The 18,498-nt window shown below is 44.9% G+C and overlaps 2 protein-coding genes across 2 annotated transcripts in view; one reads left to right on the top strand and one right to left on the bottom strand.

Moving 5' to 3' along the window:
• The window catches only part of LOC311322299 (tetratricopeptide repeat protein 21B-like), a gene marked incomplete at both ends in the record, with an annotated part of 20,557 nt that extends 10,927 nt beyond the window's left edge, over positions 1-9,630 (bottom strand). Inside the window, 17 exons of the mRNA XM_084454360.1 lie at positions 220-327; positions 520-592; positions 1,591-1,829; positions 2,418-2,627; positions 4,259-4,416; positions 4,729-4,864; positions 5,261-5,455; positions 5,680-5,777; positions 5,930-6,122; positions 6,921-7,019; positions 7,116-7,200; positions 7,404-7,561; positions 8,017-8,139; positions 8,314-8,480; positions 9,046-9,156; positions 9,241-9,370; positions 9,601-9,630. Coding sequence (XP_084310486.1) covers positions 220-327; positions 520-592; positions 1,591-1,829; positions 2,418-2,627; positions 4,259-4,416; positions 4,729-4,864; positions 5,261-5,455; positions 5,680-5,777; positions 5,930-6,122; positions 6,921-7,019; positions 7,116-7,200; positions 7,404-7,561; positions 8,017-8,139; positions 8,314-8,480; positions 9,046-9,156; positions 9,241-9,370; positions 9,601-9,630 — 2,313 coding nt within the window. The remainder of the gene's footprint in view (positions 1-219; positions 328-519; positions 593-1,590; positions 1,830-2,417; positions 2,628-4,258; positions 4,417-4,728; positions 4,865-5,260; positions 5,456-5,679; positions 5,778-5,929; positions 6,123-6,920; positions 7,020-7,115; positions 7,201-7,403; positions 7,562-8,016; positions 8,140-8,313; positions 8,481-9,045; positions 9,157-9,240; positions 9,371-9,600) is intronic.
• Positions 9,631-10,066: 436 nt separating this feature from the next.
• LOC311318354 (Golgi reassembly-stacking protein 1-like) lies at positions 10,067-17,921 on the top strand. Its single transcript, XM_084449656.1, has 9 exons — positions 10,067-10,207; positions 10,706-10,786; positions 14,009-14,212; positions 14,361-14,447; positions 14,602-14,732; positions 15,280-15,418; positions 15,532-15,664; positions 15,845-15,973; positions 16,318-17,921. The coding sequence occupies exons 1-9, from the start codon at positions 10,145-10,147 to the stop codon at positions 16,578-16,580; spliced, it is 1,230 nt and encodes a 409-aa protein (XP_084305782.1). The 5' UTR covers positions 10,067-10,144; the 3' UTR covers positions 16,581-17,921.
• Positions 17,922-18,498: the final 577 nt, after the last annotated feature.

Below are 18,498 nucleotides of genomic sequence, written 5' to 3'. Positions count from 1 at the left end.
GCCACCGAGCTAACTTAGCTGTGTAACATTATGGGCTAGCTAACGCTGCCTTGCAAAATGGACAAATTTGGGAGGTTGGGGGGGCGCGGGTGTGTCACTGTTTTCAGAGGGGAGGCCCACATTGCTGGAGTTTGGGAACCCATGATCTAGTGCTAAAGCCAAAGTGCATGAGTAGCAAAATCTAACTGATATGCTGAGCTCATCTAGTACTTGACATACTTGGTTGTACTGATGGGTCTTCACATAAGCTTGACCCATCTTCCGGGACAGGGTTGCATCCACTGTCTTGCTCATGGCCTCTTGGTAGACCTCAATGGCTCTCTCTGGCTATAGGCCACAAAGTATGAAAGGATGTTTCTGCTTCAATTCAAGCATTAGTAAATAGTCCCTAAGAATGTATGTAGTATGTTCAGATTAGGTTCCATACAGTAGCTGCTGCAACAATAACAGACATACAAAGTCCTCACTTTATTATTGCTTTAACGCAGCGTTGGATGAATTATGAGGGTAATATAATACCTCCTGTATGCTCATGTAGGCGTCCCCAAGGAGGATACTGGACTGAGGCCCAGGCACTTCATCTCTGATTTCCCTGCCACCAAAAATATGTCTCAGAGTAACCTAATAGCCTAGTGTAGTTTACTCTCATAGTACTCTGACAATACTAAAGACATACAATAACTAGAAATAACTACTTAGCTAGAGGCTAAGAGTGAATCTTAGCCAAGGATGTATAAAAGGTGCAGTATGCGGTTTGGCTCAGAAGCACTTTTTGTTATATTTTTTTGCAATTCTCACTACATCCTGACGGCAATCTATAAATAAAGTGCTCTGACAGTAAAATGAAACAAATCCATAATCTGTGGAAGTCGCAAGACTGTAAAATGTGTGTCCAATCATCCAATCAACTTGAAATGATTGGATGGCTTAGAGTACCTTGTCTACATTTGTTTTCCCCCAGGAGCGGCTTTGGAGGGAGTCCTGAAGGGAGGGGCGGGGATTTTGTCGGTTGCATTTTTCAAAAGCTTTAAAAATTTACATAATAACAGGAAACACAAACTGCATACTGCCCCTTCAAACACCACATCTTCAAACATTGCGAAGTACCCGTATGTGCCACTCTGCCGGTCTATCTGGCAAAGTTAATGAAAGTGACAAACTATTTGTGGATCCACCTCGTGATTCAGGCGCGCTCCAAAATGTAACGGGTTCTTCCTTGGCCCATGCTACACCCCTCCACCGAGTTTCCTGAAAATCGGTCTGGCGGTTTTTGTGTAATCCTTCTGACTAACAAACAAACTAATGAACGAACTAACAAACGAACACACAGCACTGAAATCACAACCTCCACCCCCGAACTTCATCCTGAGCGGAGGTAACAGTAAACTGTCTGAGGTAGTTTGGGGTAGCTGCTTTGTATGAGATACAACCCCATTTTGTATTAATACAACCCGAATGATTAATGTACTGTACATCCTCAATACCTAAATACATTACTTTCTATTATCCTCAAACTACCCCAAACAACAAGCAACTAAACCACCTACTACATACTATTAGTGAGTTGGCGAACCAATTCTGTACCCTGACCTGTAGCAGGCGATGTAGAGCTTCCTGTCCCTGCGCTGGTGCAGGTAGATGTGTGCCATCTTCTCCCGGGCCTCCAGGTAGTGCGGCTGGTCGGACGTGACGCTCCTCAGGACCCCCAGCGCCGTGTCCGCATCGTCCTTGGCCAGCGACAGGTCCACGTTGGCCATGGTGACGCGCGTCTCCTCTGCCGTGCCGGTGAAGCTGCTGATGGCGTCCTGCATGACCACGGTGGCCTCGTGCTGGTGAGGGAGAAGGAGAGAAGGGTGGTAAGAGAGAATATCATCTGTTACAGTAAATATGACCTGCAATGTTATGATAAGATTTCAGCAGGCAATGAGTCTTACTCTTTGTCCATGAAAAAAGCATGATTACATTTTGCTTGATAAAAAGCTTAATACAAACTGTCAATGTGGCAATTTAGGTTAGAGTGAAGCAATAACTCATGAGAGGGTTGTGGTATATGGCCAATATACTGTACCACGGGCTGTGCTGCTGTCATACACAACAAACCAGCACAATAATAATACACCGTAATGTAACCAACAGATGCTTACGTAATATCGCTAACATTTTTACAGGCAGTAATAATTGGCAGAATAATATTTCACATAGAACGGTAAAGAGGCTTTGCCCGTCGTATATCGTGAATATACAACGGCTCTTAACCGATCAGATTGCGAGGTCGGAACTACCCGTTGTATAATAACAGATTTGCATATTGTGCAGTTATGCGCTATTGCTTAGGTTAGGTAGCTGATAAAAACTTTGCGGCTCACATCATTTTAGCACTGTCCGAGCTGTTACACTGGCGGGTGGAGTGACCATACCTGCTCTCCATTGAGCCTGAGTGCCTCAGCCAGCTCCAGGTAGACCGCCACCCTCTCGCTGCTGCTGACCAAGGCCTTCCTGTCCCTGGCCGGCCTGCCCACCCCCGGCAGGCTCATGGCCATCCTCAGGGCCCGGACGGCCCCCGCCAGGTCCCCCGTGCTCCGCAGTGCCTGAGCCTGGATCAGGTGGTACTGGGGCCGCTCACGCACCTGGCATGGTGGAGGGGGCGGGGTACAGGGGCAGAGCGGGCGGGGTATAGGGTAGTGTGGGGGGGTATAGGGTAGTGGGGGGGGGGGTATAGGGTAGTGTGGGGGGGGGGGGAGTACAGGGGCAGAGTGGACGAGGTATAGGGTAGTGGAGGGGGGGTATAGGGTAGAGTGGACGGGGCATAGGGTAGAGTGGACGGGGCATAGGGTAGAGTGGGGGGGTATAGGGTAGAGTGGGGGGGGTATAGGGTAGAGTGGGGGGGGTATAGGGTAGAGTGGGGGGTATAGGGTAGAGTGGGGGGGTATAGGGTAGAGTGGGGGGGTATAGGGTAGAGTGGGGGGGATAGGGTAGAGTGGGGGGTATAGGGTAGAGTGGGGGGGTATAGGGTAGAGTGGGGGGTATAGGGTAGAGTGGGCGGGGGGGTATAGGGTAGAGTGGACGGGGTATAGGGTAGAGTGGGGAGGGTATAGGGTAGAGTGGGGGGGTATAGGGTAGAGTGGGGGGGGTATAGGGTAGAGTGGGGGGGGTATAGGGTAGAGTGGACGGGGTATAGGGTAGAGTGGGGGGGTATAGGGTAGAGTGGGCGGGGGGGTATAGGGTAGAGTGGGGGGGTATAGGGTAGAGTGGGGGGGGTATAGGGTAGAGTGGGGGGGTATAGGGTAGAGTGGGGGGGGGTATAGGGTAGAGTGGGGGGGGTATAGGGTAGAGTGGGGGGGTATAGGGTAGAGTGGGGGGGGTATAGGGTAGAGTGGGGGGTATAGGGTAGAGTGGGGGGGGGTATAGGGTAGAGTGGGGGGTATAGGGTAGAGTGGGGGGGTATAGGGTAGAGTGGGGGGTATAGGGTAGAGTGGGGGGGGTATAGGGTAGAGTGGGTGGGGGGGGTATAGGGTAGAGTGGACGGGGTATAGGGTAGAGTGGGCGGGGGGGGGTATAGGGTAGAGTGGGCGGGGGGGGTATAGGGTAGAGTGGACGGGGTATAGGGTAGAGTGGGGGGGTATAGGGTAGAGTGGGCGGGGGGGGTATAGGGTAGAGTGGGCGGGGGGGGGTATAGGGTAGAGTGGACGGGGTATAGGGTAGAGTGGGGGGGTATAGGGTAGAGTGGGCGGGGGGGGTATAGGGTAGAGTGGGGGGGTATAGGGTAGAGTGGGCGGGGGGGGTATAGGGTAGAGTGGGCGGGGGGGGTATAGGGTAGAGTGGACGGGGGGGATATAGGGTAGAGTGGGGGGGGGTATAGGGTAGAGTGGACGGGGGGGGGGGGTATAGGGTAGAGTGGGGGGGGTATAGGGTAGAGTGGGGGGGGTATAGGGTAGAGTGGGGGGTATAGGGTAGAGTTGGGGGGTATAGGGTAGAGTGGGGGGTATAGGGTAGAGTTGGGGGGTATAGGGTAGAGTGGGGGGTATAGGGTAGAGTTGGGGGGTATAGGGTAGAGAGGGCGGGGTATAGGGTCGAGTGGACGGGGCATATGGAGGCAAGGGAGGTGGTGTGGGGGGGGGGGGGTAGAGAGAAAATAAGGAAGAAAAGAGTGAGAGAAAGAGAGAGAGTGGGGATTAAGAAATAAGAAGACGTGTGAGGATAGGCTAGACGCCCTCAGTCTTGAAGAAAATCCAACGTAAAAAAACACATGATTTTTCACCTGGAAGTTGTGGCTGAGCCCAGTCTCCAGAGACTGGAAGCACCTCTGGTAGTCCCCGTGGTGAAGGTGCATGGTGGCCTGCAGCAGGTGAACCTCTGCGCTGGTGGGCTCCTTCTCCAGACAGACGTCTAGGAACCTCTGGGCAGAAGCACTGTCACCTTCCACGGGAAACGACGGGGTGTTATCTTACCTGAATAAGATCTGAATCTTACCTGAATACATGAGTTCATGTACTGTGCCTCTCAACTTACTTGAATAATTTACATTCTAGTCATTTCGCCGACGCTATTATCCAAAGCGACTTAAAATTAATACATTTGTCTTTATTCATAATTGCTATCCCTTCTAAGGTTGGCCCTTTATCCCTGTGTCTATTTTTTTCAGGATTTACTTGAATAGGGACAGATACAAATGCATGTCACATTGCAAAAAACAATGGCACATTGTAGCTGCCCACTCTCTGGCTTTACCTGCAAGGTATTTGGCGTGGGCCATGTGGTAGGCACCAAACATGAGACCGGGAGCCATTTTGACCACAGGATCCAGGATCATAATGGAGTGATTCAGGACAAACGGTAGAGGTTGGCCTACAGTGATGGGCTTTTCCTGGGATGAGGAAAGGGATGTTCTATATCATTAGAGCTTCATTTTTATTCACCTCTGTGCTTATTGTATATGGATTTCATGTGGTGTGAGATGTATCTCTTTCCTTCTATGAGGAGAGAGGAAAGATCCACACACTGATTTCTTCCAGTCCACTTTATTGAAAATATTGCAACGTTTCGACACTTAGGTCTTCAAGTTGAAGTTGCCTGATGAAGACCTAACGGTCGAAACATTGCGATATTTTCAATAAAGTGAACCGGGAGAAATCAGTGTGTGGAAATCAGCGTCCTCACTTATGTACTCTAAGATCCAACACCTGGCCTACTAAGGTTGGATGTGCGCACAGCTCTTTTGCCTTTTTGTCTCTTTCCTCTTATAACACAGCGGTTGCTGTACCTGGACGTAGGAAAGGTTCAGGTTGACCACCTGGAAGATGAAGTTGGGGTGGAGTAAGTGGAAATACTCCGGGCCCATCGGGCGTCCTCGCAGAGCTAGGAAGTGGAGCTCCATGGCCTCCTTCAGTATGGGTGACACTACATCCAGCCCCGCCCCTCTCTTATGGGCTAGGAGGGCCTGCAGCAGGGCCAGCTCCTGTTCAGCACAGAGAGATGACGTACTGTAGCAGATCAGTTCACACGTTCAGAATGTGCACAGTGACATGTGCATGTGAGTGCCTGTGTGTGTGTGTGTGTGTGTGTGTGTGTGTGTGCACGCATATGTGTGTGCGTGTGTCTGTGAGTGTGTATGTGTGTGTGTGTGTGTGTGTGTGTGTGTGTGTGTGTGTGTGTGTGTGTGTGTGTGCATTCCTGTCATACCGCCGACTGGCCAATCGAATGCTGGATCTCTCGAAGGAACTCCAGCTGGTTGGCTGCCTCCTCCAGCTGTCCATCCATTAACTGGCAACGAATTAGACCTGGAGAAAATAATGAGAGAAGTACAGTATACACACTAGCCATATTTACACTATGTTTCCAGACATTCACAGAGCCTGATATTCTTTCAATTAGAGATAGTATGCAGCGTGTTGCTTCTGTTGAACATGAACTCCCCCAGCAGAAAGGTCACCTGCTACCCCCGGCACGCTGCTGTTGTCGGCGTTGAGAGCAGTGGAGTGCCAGCGCGTCGCCTCTTTGGCCTTGTCCTGCAGGGCCAGCAGATAGCCCATCTCATTGGCAATGTCAGCGTCGGCTGGTGCCTTGGCATACGCCCTCTCAACAAAGGGGGTCAAAAGCTGTAGGATCTCAGCGTTACCAGCACACTACAGAGAGAGAGAGAGAGAGAGAGAGAGAGAGAGAGAGACAGAGATGGGGAAAGAGAGAGAGAGGTGTGTGTGTGTGGGGGGGGGGGGGGGTAAAAAAAACATTCAATCGCATACAAGTTGATCTCAGTGTCACTTCTGTACAGTTGCTATGTTCTGTATCAAAATCACAGTATTATTTTTTTTTTTTTAACTCTTCTACTGTCAACAAGAGACCCATGTCCCTTGATAAACAATGGTCTAGAATGTTGTGCTCTGTGGGTGCCATTGACAACAGAAACCAGGGGATATGTAGAAGCCCAGATGAGAACTACCCTGGAGGTCTTCAGCCTGACACTGCCTCCATTGCCTGGATTCAAGTTTTCCTAACCAATCACTAGAGACCGACGACTAACGCCTTGGTAACGGCGTTGGTCCCGCCCATGGCACTGATTAGCTCATTGTTAGTGCCCGCGGCACTGGACCGATCATTTTTCAACTGAGAAACTGCGATGCCAGACCAAGAATCAGTCAGCTGGGTGGAGTGGGCAGAGGTACCCAGGACCCAGGAAAGGCATTTCACAGAGGTCAAAGGGATATATTGTATGTTTACATGACACTGGTCAACTCCTTTGAGTACACAAGGCTTTACAATACCAACATGACACTAATTGTCAAAGCTAACCCATCATACAGTACTTATTTGAGTGGTAAACTACAAAGTAGGCTACAATGCTTTGCCGTAACATGAATGCCACTATAACACGGTATACATTTGTAACCTCCTGCCAGTGGGAGAAATGAACCAGTTACTCTTACCAGTCTGCTGATGGGTTGTGTGATCCGGACCTGAACACTTGGCGAGCAAGGTTCGGAGATCTCCACAGCACTCAGCAGTACTTGGAGATGCTCCTTCGCCTGCAGCACAGACTTATACCTATAGTCACTTTGTTTTATAACACCATTGTGTCAAAGCAGCATTCTTAATGTTATGAATTAATGTGACATTCTTACTTTTGTTAGATCTCCATCCTTCACTATGGCATGGATGGCTAGAACTTGAATCGCCGTAAAATTCCTCCCATCTTGTTGTAAAATTCTGGATAAAACCGAAACATTTAGAATCATTACTAATAGAATAACTGGACATTTTCTCCAAGTAGCTCCATTTGAGGTGCACTTGATTTGCCTCATCGTGTGCATTTTGCAACTGTTCCATTGGTTTCATTGAATAGGGTCAATTAAATCAAGCAAACTCCATATATCTGACAGTAGTAGTTGAGCCAGGTGTGATCAGCCCACCTGTTGGCCAGCTCCAGGCCTTGCTCCCAGTCCTGGAGAGCCAGGAACAGGGTCATCTTCAGCAGCATTCCAGGGAGGAAATCTGGGTGGCAAATCAGGATCTGATTGACGATCTCCAGGGATCTGGTGAAGTTCTGTTTCTCCAAAAAGTACTTCACCTGTAAATGTAACAGTATGAAAGTATTTTTATACTTGGTTTAAAAATAAGAGCACGCGAGTGGTCGATTCAAGCTGGTTTCAAACAAAAGACATTCTGTTACGATTTGCAAATTCAGATTCGAGAACAGGAAGTGTATCCAAGTCAAGAGTGAGTCACTGGGGGACGAAGGCGATAGTTTATAACGTGAAAAAGGAAGTGACAGTTTCAGGATGAAGAGGACAGGGAAGTGATGTCACACAGGAAGAATTTGTAGTTTTAACAGACTGATTCTAGAGGAACGAACTACAAAGTTAGAAAAACAGTCAAGTAGGAAAACAAAACTCAGTGGTGAGACTTGAATTTCTTCACAACAGCAAAGAGCAATCTAATGTCAGCAATCTTAGACGCCTTCTTACCACACTAGGCCTATCTACAAACCGATGACAGAATATGAGAGGTGGAGAGATTTTGTACCTTTCCCATTAATCCAAGGACATCTTTGGAGTCGTGTACTCCCCCATCCAAGTATCGGATAGCATTGTTCCTCTGGAACTCATCCTCTGAGCTCATATTCAACCAGCCCTTCAGAATTAATCCCTGCTCAGACCGACAGAACATTTCACAGGAACGTCTCTCCATTAATAATGTTTATCTTTTGTTATGTTAATTTGTTAATTATTTTCTACCAGAATTTGAGTTATTATTAAATTCATATATTGTCAAAGATACTGTATTTGGGCACTAGTTAATAATACATTTGAAGACATGGACCTCTTTGGAAGACTTGGAGATCCCCATTATCTTGTCGACATAGTCTTTGGCCTTGTCATTGCGTCCCATGAGCCAGAGGAGCAAGCCTCCATAGAACAAGGCCTGCTCCCCTGCTGTCTTACGCACGGTCCGCACATGGGACTCCAACTCTGACACAGCCTCTCGATCTGGGTACAACAGGGGAAAAAAAGCCAAGTGCTTGAGTACTTGTACTATGAGTAAAGTACTATGACATGGAATCTGTAATGTAGTGTTTTAATATGTAAATGCATGTTTTCATCGTATTGTACGAATGCATGTTTTATTGCATCATTTTTATTGTATTGTTGTATGTATATGGGACTGGAGATGGAAATTAGCAAAAGCTATAATATAGTACAATACATCTTCTCTGTAAGGAGACTAATGAATTTAAATAAATAAACTCTATGAGTACCTTTTTGGAGGCTGAGTTAAGGGTGAAATTTAAATAGAAAATTATTATATTATTAAGTGTGGTATTAAAAAAAAACATCACAAAGTATTCCATCAAAGGTGTTGAACAGAAATGCACTGGGCACTGATAAGGCTAATAACTGTACTGAGGGTAAGAGAGGTATTAACATTCTCAGCTGTGTCCTGTAAATTGGATTAAATTAGAGGGGAAAACAGGTCTATCGAGTTGGTTTATTCAAACCACAACCCGTTTGTTTTGTGGTAGAACTGGAATCCTGAATGTAGCTGTCCACTTACCGCATGTTTCACATTGCTTGTGTGCACAGATAAGAGCCATTGGAGCACATATGGACACACTGGTCATGTCTTTGACCATCTCCAGCTCCCGTATGGCCTCCTGGATTCTACCTGCCAGAATTGAATTATAGCCAGAGTCATTGTTGTTCATGCGCGTCTGAAGTCATCTTTCAGTAACGAAACAGGCACCCATACCTTCCATTAGTTTCCCATAAGCTTTGAAACATTTGAGAACAGGATCGTTGTTGTATAGCTTCAAATATTCCTCAGCAGTATGTATGGCTTGTCTGAATAATTTCTCTCTTATGAAGTATGTAAGGGACGCCTGTGTGGGTAAAACAAGTAACGTTAACGTTAGTTAGCTAAATATTAGGGAATACACACTTTTTAATGCCTTTAGCATATGTCTGTAGCTAAGCAGCAAGATATTTATCGCGGACTAAGCTTTTGGAATATGGACACCTAACAGTTATCCAAGACCCCCAAGTTCAGCTAGTGCTAGCCTGCATGAGGAATGACAGGCGTAACGTGGCTAAATACATTCTCACAACTTACTAAACAAGTAGAAAAACAAGTCTCAGACATCTTTTCTTTGTCCAGTGACTATCTAGGTAGTCGAAAACGTCCAGTGTAGTAGCTGCTGCTTCATATGGCAATGTTTTCTTTAACTATGAGATGTTTGAGTAACGTTAGCTACAATAAATTGGGCGTCCCCGGTTGCTAAACAACCGATTTGACTAAAGGATAGTTAATCGAACACAGTTCACATGAGCCCCTGCGTGTGCGTGCATGCGTAAGTGTATGAGTGCGTGAGTGTCTGTAAAGTGGTGAGAGAGAGAGAGGGAGGGAGAGAGAGAGAGAGAGAGAGAGAGGGAGGGAGAGAGAGAGAGAGAGAGAGAGAGAGAGAGAGAGACCGAAAGAGAGAGGGGGATCAAACTCGATTTTTCTACAATCGCTATTTATTACTACTGTCTGACCTCCAGCGAACGCTCCCAGTGCAACGAGAAACATGAGTTCTGTGACAGCTCGTTAGCTAGCTCGCTGTTGATATTAGTTATTACCTACTGTAGCTAGTTTCACATTCGTTTGAACGGTTGCAATGGGTTTATCCCCAAGCTCTCTTTTATCAGACGGAGGGACGAGTGGATATCATGTCCACGGGGTAGGTACAATTAAATCGGCGTACCAGGCAAGGTTGTTGAAGGGTGGCGTTACGCTAAAAGCGACGCTTAGGAAACGATTTATCGACTGCTGTCTGGTGTGTTGGTAGCCAACTTGATTGCCAAGCTACATTCAGAACAATATTCAACTATGAAAGCATGCTAACTATTTTCCATAAAACTAGCCCAGGTATAGCTGCATACTACGCTGCTCGCTAATAGTAGCCTAATGAATGTCATGTCCTCATCGATGGCGATGAGATCCCACGGTAGCTGATGTGGCATCGCTCATATGACAGCTGTCAAGACAAAGACCAGTCATACAGACCATTATTGAGTTAACATACCAGGGTTTAGCTAGCCGACTTGCACAATGTCTTATTGTCATTAGGAGTGTTGAGTACATCTCCCTGAAATTGTGTCTGGAAATGCTAGTGTACATTTGCCTGTGTAGGCCTACTACTGTGTAGATGATCAGATAAGATGTGTATCATTTTCAGATTCAAGAGGACTCGCCAGCAGAGAAGGCTGGCCTGGAGCCTTTCTTTGATTTCATCTTGTCTATAGGAAATACCAGACTGGTGAGTAAACTATTTGTGGGGACAGTGTAGGGTTGAGACTAGAGTTTATCCTGCCGCGGTGCTGCTTCTCTGAGCGTTTCAGGAGATCCTTTATCCCCTCTGCCATCAGACTGTACAACGCCTCCCCAGACTCAAGGGACTCCATTGACCTGAGTAGGTGATGGCTAATGACTCTTAGTTTTAGTACTCCTGAAAACAAGCTTATTTTATGCTTTTACTGCTCTGTTATGCTTTTATTACCTTTTAATGTTTTTATTGTTTTCATGTTTTATTGTTTTGTACCGTCTTGTTGTGGTTTAGTGTTTGTCTATTGTTATGTGTCACGCTGCAACACTGAATTTCCCTGACGGGATGAATAAAGTATTATCTTATCTTATCTTATATTAGACCTCTCTGTTATACATAGTCCAATAATTGGAGGAAATGGATATCTGCACACTGGGTTATAATTCCCAATACTTTATTCAATTAGTAACATTTCAACCTAGCTGTTGGGTTGAAAAGTTGCTAATTGGAAGTATTGGGAGCTTTAATCCAGATTTGGTTTTATCCTGCACCTAAAGACAGGTTGTGCACACAGCCACTCTCCTATGTAGTGCATACTGCAGTCCAATATCAAACATGAATCTAATGCCAGTGTTTGTCTAATTCTGTCAATATTGACACTCCTTCAAGGGAACGCCCCATCTGAGGTCTATGGGGCAGATCTACTGAAGGCTTGCGTGTGTTAAACCACATACAAAACTGTTAGCCTACAGTACCACTTGTATAAAAATGCCCAAGCTGATTAGAGCTTCTGGATGAAATAAGAGATGATTTAGTGCCAGTCACAAGAAGGAAACACGCAATACCAGTAATGCCTAAGAGTCTTGCAACTCATGCATTTCTTTGCCTCTGGGTTATTCCAGAGTACATTATCTTTCGCTGCTGGGATCTCCCTGTCCAGTTTTTTATGTGTGCTGTCAGTGGTCTGAATGATGCAGTGCAGGATGGACAGGTTTCTGGTCAAGTTCTACATGGTTGAAAGCCCTTTAAGGAGATAGGATACACAGCATGTTCACCCCACAAGTCTTCAACTCTTGACGGCTGTGGATTTTAGAGCATACAGTTAACAAAAACAATTCATGGGGAAGTTTGAAGAGGGTTATGTATACCATGGGATCCTTTTAGTTCAGATATATTGATGATCTATTTTTTGTCTTTTCTAGCACTTCTGAGATGCTTAACGAATTTGTGATATATGTGAACTCCAGGTTCCCCTCTTTCAAATTCACTTTGGAGGCCAGCAGAGAATCAATGTCTTGATGTACTGGTAAAAAACCCTGATGTGAAACAGACTACTGTGTACCATAAACAACCGGACAGAAACAACTACCTACTCTAGCTACAGCTACCACCCATCTAGCTTGAAAAGAGGGTTACCATATAGTCAATTGTAAAGACTAAACAGAATTTGCAGTAGAGAGTCTGAACTTGAAAGACAAGCCAAGGACCTATGTGACTGTTTTAGGACTAAGGGTTATAAAGAAAGAACTGTATTGAGCAGCATGTCCAGAGGCAAAGAGATGGACAGGACGAGCCTCCTCACCTTAAGACCAACCCCCCCCTAGTGGTCCATCCACTGTACTGTGCACTACTTTTTCTCCCATTTCTCAGTCCATCGAGCACACAGTAAAAAAGCAGTGGCACATACTTTCAAGTGACCCAGCGGCTGGACGGTCGTTCTCCACTCCGCCTATTTTTGCTAATAAACGTGCAAAAACTCTGAGAGAGAGAGATTGGTGAGAAATGACACATACACACAACCCCAACACTTCTTGGCGACGTTGCCCCCCAGGTAACTTTGCCTGCAATAACTGTTAGCTGTAATGCCATGATTAATGCTGACTGTTTCATACACCCTCACACGGCAAAAAGATCAAAGCAAGAGGAAGAATCACATGTAGAACAAAATAGACAGTGCACTGTATCTGTTGAAATACCCAAGTGGATTTTATTATGTTGGTAAAACCAAGATAGAATTGAAGGCCAGAATATCTGAGCGTGAGAGTAACTTGAGGAACCATGATGAGAAGCCCCCTGTAGCCAGGCATGTCAATGCCACAGGACATGAGGTTAATTTGGTGGTTATCTTACAGGTGCATCTCAGAAAATTAGAATATTGTGGAAAAAGTCCATTATTTTCTGTAATTTAATTGAAACAGTTAAACTTTCATGTATTCTAGATCAATTACACAAAGTGAAATATTTCAAGCCTTTTTTGTTTTAATCTTTATGATTGTACTGTATGTTCATTTATACACTCAATACTTGGTGGGGGCTCCTTTTGCAAAAATTACTGCAACAACATGGAGTGTGGCATGGAGGCAATCAACATTGAAATATTTCACTACATGTTTAATGAATCTACACTGTATAATATATGAAGGTTTCACTTTTTGAATTAAATTACGAAAAATAATGAACTTTCCACAATATTCTAATTTTCGGAGATGCACCTGTATATATATATATATATATATATATATATATATATATATATATACTGTATGGGTCATTTCCACCTAGGCTAGTCTCGGAGCCAGACTCTCTACGGAGGAGAGGGTCTGGACTTCAGCCGCTTAGAATTTGTAAAAGGAAGTTCTTAAAAAAACTCATCACTTCTGGTCCGGACTGTCTACTACTCTCTACGGAGTTTTGACGGGATATCCGCCTGTTTTTTTTCCTTCATCAAAATTTCTGCGTTTGAATACCAGACGTAGTTGACAGTCCGGGCCAGTAGTCGACTCGTCTGGCTCGCGAGATGACGCCTAGGCGGGCTAAACACTGACGTGGGCCGGAGGACTGAAACACGTGTGTCATTGTCTGCTGTACATGTGCATTAAAAGCAGTTAAAACTTATTTCAGAGTTCTGATTTGCCCCCATTTTGTAAAATCCATTTAAAACACACAAAACCAGCATTTGTTTGCACCTGACGCCATCAACGCAATCACCTGCAAATACATTAAGAACAAATGAACACGAAATTTAGCAGGCTTTATTTTGGATCTTAGCAAATCAAGGCCTGTGTGTAAGGCTGTTAAGACCTTTCGGATTAAGAACAGGTGTGTTTACAGTACCTCTCTCTCTCTCTCTCCCCCTCCCTCCCTCCCTCTCTCCCTCTCTCTCTCTCTCTCTGTCCCTCTGTCCCTCTCTCTCCCCCCCTCTGTCCCTCTGTGTAGAACAAAGACAGCAGCCTGCTGAAAGACCTGCTCAGGGCTAATGTGGAGAAGCCTGTGAAGCTGGAGGTGTACAGTACCAAGGCCCAGAAGGCTCGGGAGCTGGAGCTGGTCCCCAGTAACATGTGGGGCGGACAGGGTCTGCTGGGAGCCAGCGTCCGCTTTTGTAGCTTCCAGGGAGCCAATGAAAACGTGTGGCATGTCTTGGTGAGTCAAGACCAAAGGCAAGGGTTTGATTTTGATTTGATTGATTTTCATTGCTGTGTGTGCATGCGTGTGTGTGTGCATACGTGTGTGTCGTTGACGATGCTGATATTTTCTGTATAGAATGGTTCAATAGCTCTACCTCTCTTAGGACGTAGAATCAAATTCCCCTGCTGCATTAGCTGGCTTGCAAGCAAAACAAGACTTCATCGTTGGGGCAGACCAGGTGTTACAAGATGTAAGTCTGCCTTTTCATCAACAGAGTTTACAGTCAAAACATGAAAAATATCAACCTCAGAGGTTGATGAAAGATAACGCTTACAAAGCTTCTGAGATGGTTTTGTTTCTCTTCCTCTGTGACTGCTTGTCACTTCCTGTTTATCGACCCGCAGTCTGAGGACTTCTACTCTCTGATTGAGGCCAGCGAGGGCAAGCCTCTGAAGCTGCTGGTCTACAACACGCAGAGAGACCAGTGCAGGGAGGTGCTGGTGACCCCTAATGGGGCCTGGGGAGGAGAGGGCAGGTACCGTAATTGGCATTAGGAATGTTAATTGATTAATTGCCGATAAGAATTTACTCGAGTAAGATTTGGTTACTTGATTAATTGCTTGTTAATGGAACGGAACTTTTTTTTTTTGGAACGAACGTTATCAACGGGAGTTGCGTGAAATGTAATCATGATTTAGGGTCTGACTGCACATGAGGGCGCCACGCCATGTAGTGAAGGCTAATTGCGATGCCGGGAAATTTCAACGACACAGCGGAAGAAAGACACAAAAATGAAGCGAGTCCAGCGCAGTCCAGCGTTGGATGTTCTTATTAATTAATCGACTGTTGTTTGTTAAGATTAACAGTTATTGATTCATGAAATTCCTTGAAATTGACATTGCATCAGATCATACACAGAGCAGGAGCTCACACATCCCTGCATAGTACAGATTTAAGGCCTGTTTCTTGGACACAGATTAAGCCAAGAGATGGAGAATCTCTATTGATATGTACTGTATCTCAGTCTAAGCACGTTGGAAATCACTTTAATCGGCCTCCCCATCTTGTCTGTTTGATTTCAGCTTGGGCTGTGGGATTGGTTACGGCTACCTGCACAGAATCCCAATCCGCCTGGGTCACAGCCAGAGAGACAGGGCCCGCGCCTCCAATACACCTCAAGATGGCGACACACAAGAAATGACTACAAGTGACTCCGCTGAGGTACTGTACAGAGAAGCTCGTCAAGCACTTTTCCTCTACTCTTGAGAACGCTTCAGAAAAGCTTTTGTAGAAAGCCGAAAGGCTCAATTGCTTTTTTATGTCCCTCCACTTAGGTGGCTATAGAGGGTCCGTCCGGTCAGCGTGATGAGGGAGAGATGGGCCTGGAACACAGTGGACAACCTGTAGAAGACCCGTCTCTAAAATACACCTTTCTGCCTGCTCATAAAGACGGAGTTGCAGAGCTAGGTGATAATACTAAGTAAATGTGTGTGTGTGTGTGTGTGCGGGTGTGCGCATTCTGTTTGTGTGTGTTACCGTTTGTTTTTTTATACATCCAACTGCCCCATTTCAGTTGCATTAACAAAATAGTTTTAAGGAGCTTTGAACGCACTAACAGTACATATTGTAACTCTGTTTGCATACCAGACATCTGCAGCGTCTCCAAGGCCATGACCCTTGACCTCTCAGAGCTGGACCCCTCCATCCACATGACCAGCACTTCCATGGTTGCCAATGTCGGTGACACATCCTACCCTGATAACCTGCTCAGCCTGGGTGAGATGAATCTACTGTAAAATGAAACAAGAAAAAAGGACAGCACTGTGTTTGCAGTCTGTAATCTCATGTGATATCTTGTAGGAAGTGTATGTTTTGTTATGTCCACATCATGTCCTTATGTATGTTGTTCACCTGTGATAGCCACTTTGTATCAATGACTTATTGTGGAAGGCAAGGCAAGGCATGTTTAGGCACATTTCAGCAACAAGGCAATTCAAAGTGCTTTACGTGAGACATTAAAAGCATCGAGACAAAGTGCAACACGTAAAAGGTCATATAAAACGAAATGCAAAACAAAGACAAATTCTCTCTCTAAGGCAAATAATGACTATATCCTGTAGATGAGTCATCAGTGAGCCAGGAGGCGTCGGTGGAAGCAGGCGTGCTCGTCAGGGAAGTTCACGTGGACCAAACTGCAGACTCCTCTCTTCCCTGCCAAGCACCCACAGCCGACAAGGTCGATCCCAGTCCCGATGTCACCAAGGAGGCGCTGTCGGACACTAGCGTGTCACCTGAGCAGGACATGGACCTGACAACCGCCAGCCCAGAGTCAGAGGAAGCAGAGGCCCTGGGACCACCTCAGAAGACTACCCCTGATGCTTAGAAGTAAAGAGCTGTATTAATAACCTATATCTCTATGAGTAGGAGTAGTCTGCATCCTACTCAGAAACACTACTGATTAAGCTTGCTCAAGAGTACAGGCTAAGAATTTAAATGAAAATCACATTATTTTTATTAGTACATAAGATGTATTGTTGACATTTGTTTTTATTTGTAAGACGTTTGCTTTCTATTTAAATATCACTGCATGCGATTTGCACATCTTTGCAAAAGGTTGTTTATCTAACGGTGAATTGTAGGATGATTGGTTGGGCAATTTGAATGTTCTGCACAGTAGTCGAAGGGTTTATACACACTGCAAAGGTTTCCTACTTACCAAACTAGAGGCCTGATTGTAGTATCTTATTTGTTTTTACTAACACCAAGCTGCTGGAAAATGTGCATCTTAGCTCCTAATTCTGCACCAAAAATTGTATTATATATAATACATGCAGGTATCTTATTTGTGATCAACATGTATACAGTATACTGTAGGTACAGTATGTAAGCATTGCTTACATAGTTAATCTGTTTGGAGAGAATGTTTTAGTCTTTTGGATGATCATATCTGTTTCTGTACTTTTCAAATACTGCATGTGAGGTGTCATATCATTTGTTACTCCATTGACGGTATTGTGTAGTTTGTTTATGTAGATGTTACATTGTTGATGAGCGCAAATGCGGTTTTATTGTGAAGCTGGTCAGTTATCTCATGCTAATACAGCATTGTACTTGTATGTTGCACTTTAACAATACTGTATATCTGATTTGAGAATAGGGTGGTACCCGTATTCAAATCAGTTTGACCCTAATATAACCTCCTTGGTAGGACCTTCAGAGAAACTGTTCTGCTCTCAGGCTCTGACCCGTTCAATCACCATCAAAGCCTTATTGTTGCGTCCAAAAGTTAGTCTACCTACAGTAAACAGGTAGTAGGCTGGTTGCCTCACTGGAAAAGTTTAATTCACTTACAGTTCTCTGTTTTTATTCAAGTTGGGCCAATCCTACAGTAGTTACACTGGACAGATAGCTTACCTTTATGATTGTATTTTCTTTAATCACATTTAATGACATTTAGTTGCCTTTATGTTAATGTGTCACCTTAATTTTTCTACATTTGTGCATGTCTTAAGGCTATTGCACTGCTTCACTGAGACTTGAGAACATGCAAATAATGCCTTATTAACAAGGAATTAGTTTGTACAATTTAGAATTATTCAAATAATTTTTTGTTTGTTTGACTCAAATGCAGATCAGTTGGAATGCTTTGCATTGAAAGCAATGCACTTTGCGACTTGTAGGAAAGGCTGTGTTATTCTGTATCCTGACATGGAGAAATCAGCGAGAACCCAAATAAAGTTTTGAATAAATAAACTATATTTTCCTGTCCTGGACTTTTTACGACTTTACAGCAGATGGCAGCAAACGCCCAATCAGTATTCTTGCAACTCCAAATGCCACAAAGCTAGAACATTCAGAGCACGTATTACTAAGAATATTTTCCCTCTGATGGATACATTATTTTTGCGTATGGTAACCTGGTTTAATGGAGCATTCACCTATAGATATTTCTTTGTCTGTACATGTCAGGGCAAAAATATGCACAAAATTGGAAATTGACACAAAAAGAGGGAGACAAAACAGGCAGAGCGACATAAGCTCATTGTTTAATTAACATAATTAATTGACGGCCCAAGGGAGGCTTCCTATTCAGACTAGGTTAGTATGCATAGAGGTAATTGGGGCAGCCCGCTCTGCTCTCGGGAGATTTGGGTAGGGGTTGAAAGCGCATGGCTGATATCTCGTGCTCGTATCCACTCTGCACTGAAGACGTGGATTTAGGCTGACCCCCTTAGAACGGAACCAAAATAAACATGCAGATGTGCAAATTAAAGAGGCAAGAGTTCTTCTCGCTCGCCCCC

This window comes from Borostomias antarcticus (assembly GCF_949987555.1).
Source record: "Borostomias antarcticus genome assembly, chromosome: 2".
Lineage (NCBI taxonomy): Eukaryota > Metazoa > Chordata > Actinopteri > Stomiiformes > Stomiidae > Borostomias > Borostomias antarcticus.
This window is presented reverse-complemented; position numbering and strand designations above follow the sequence as displayed.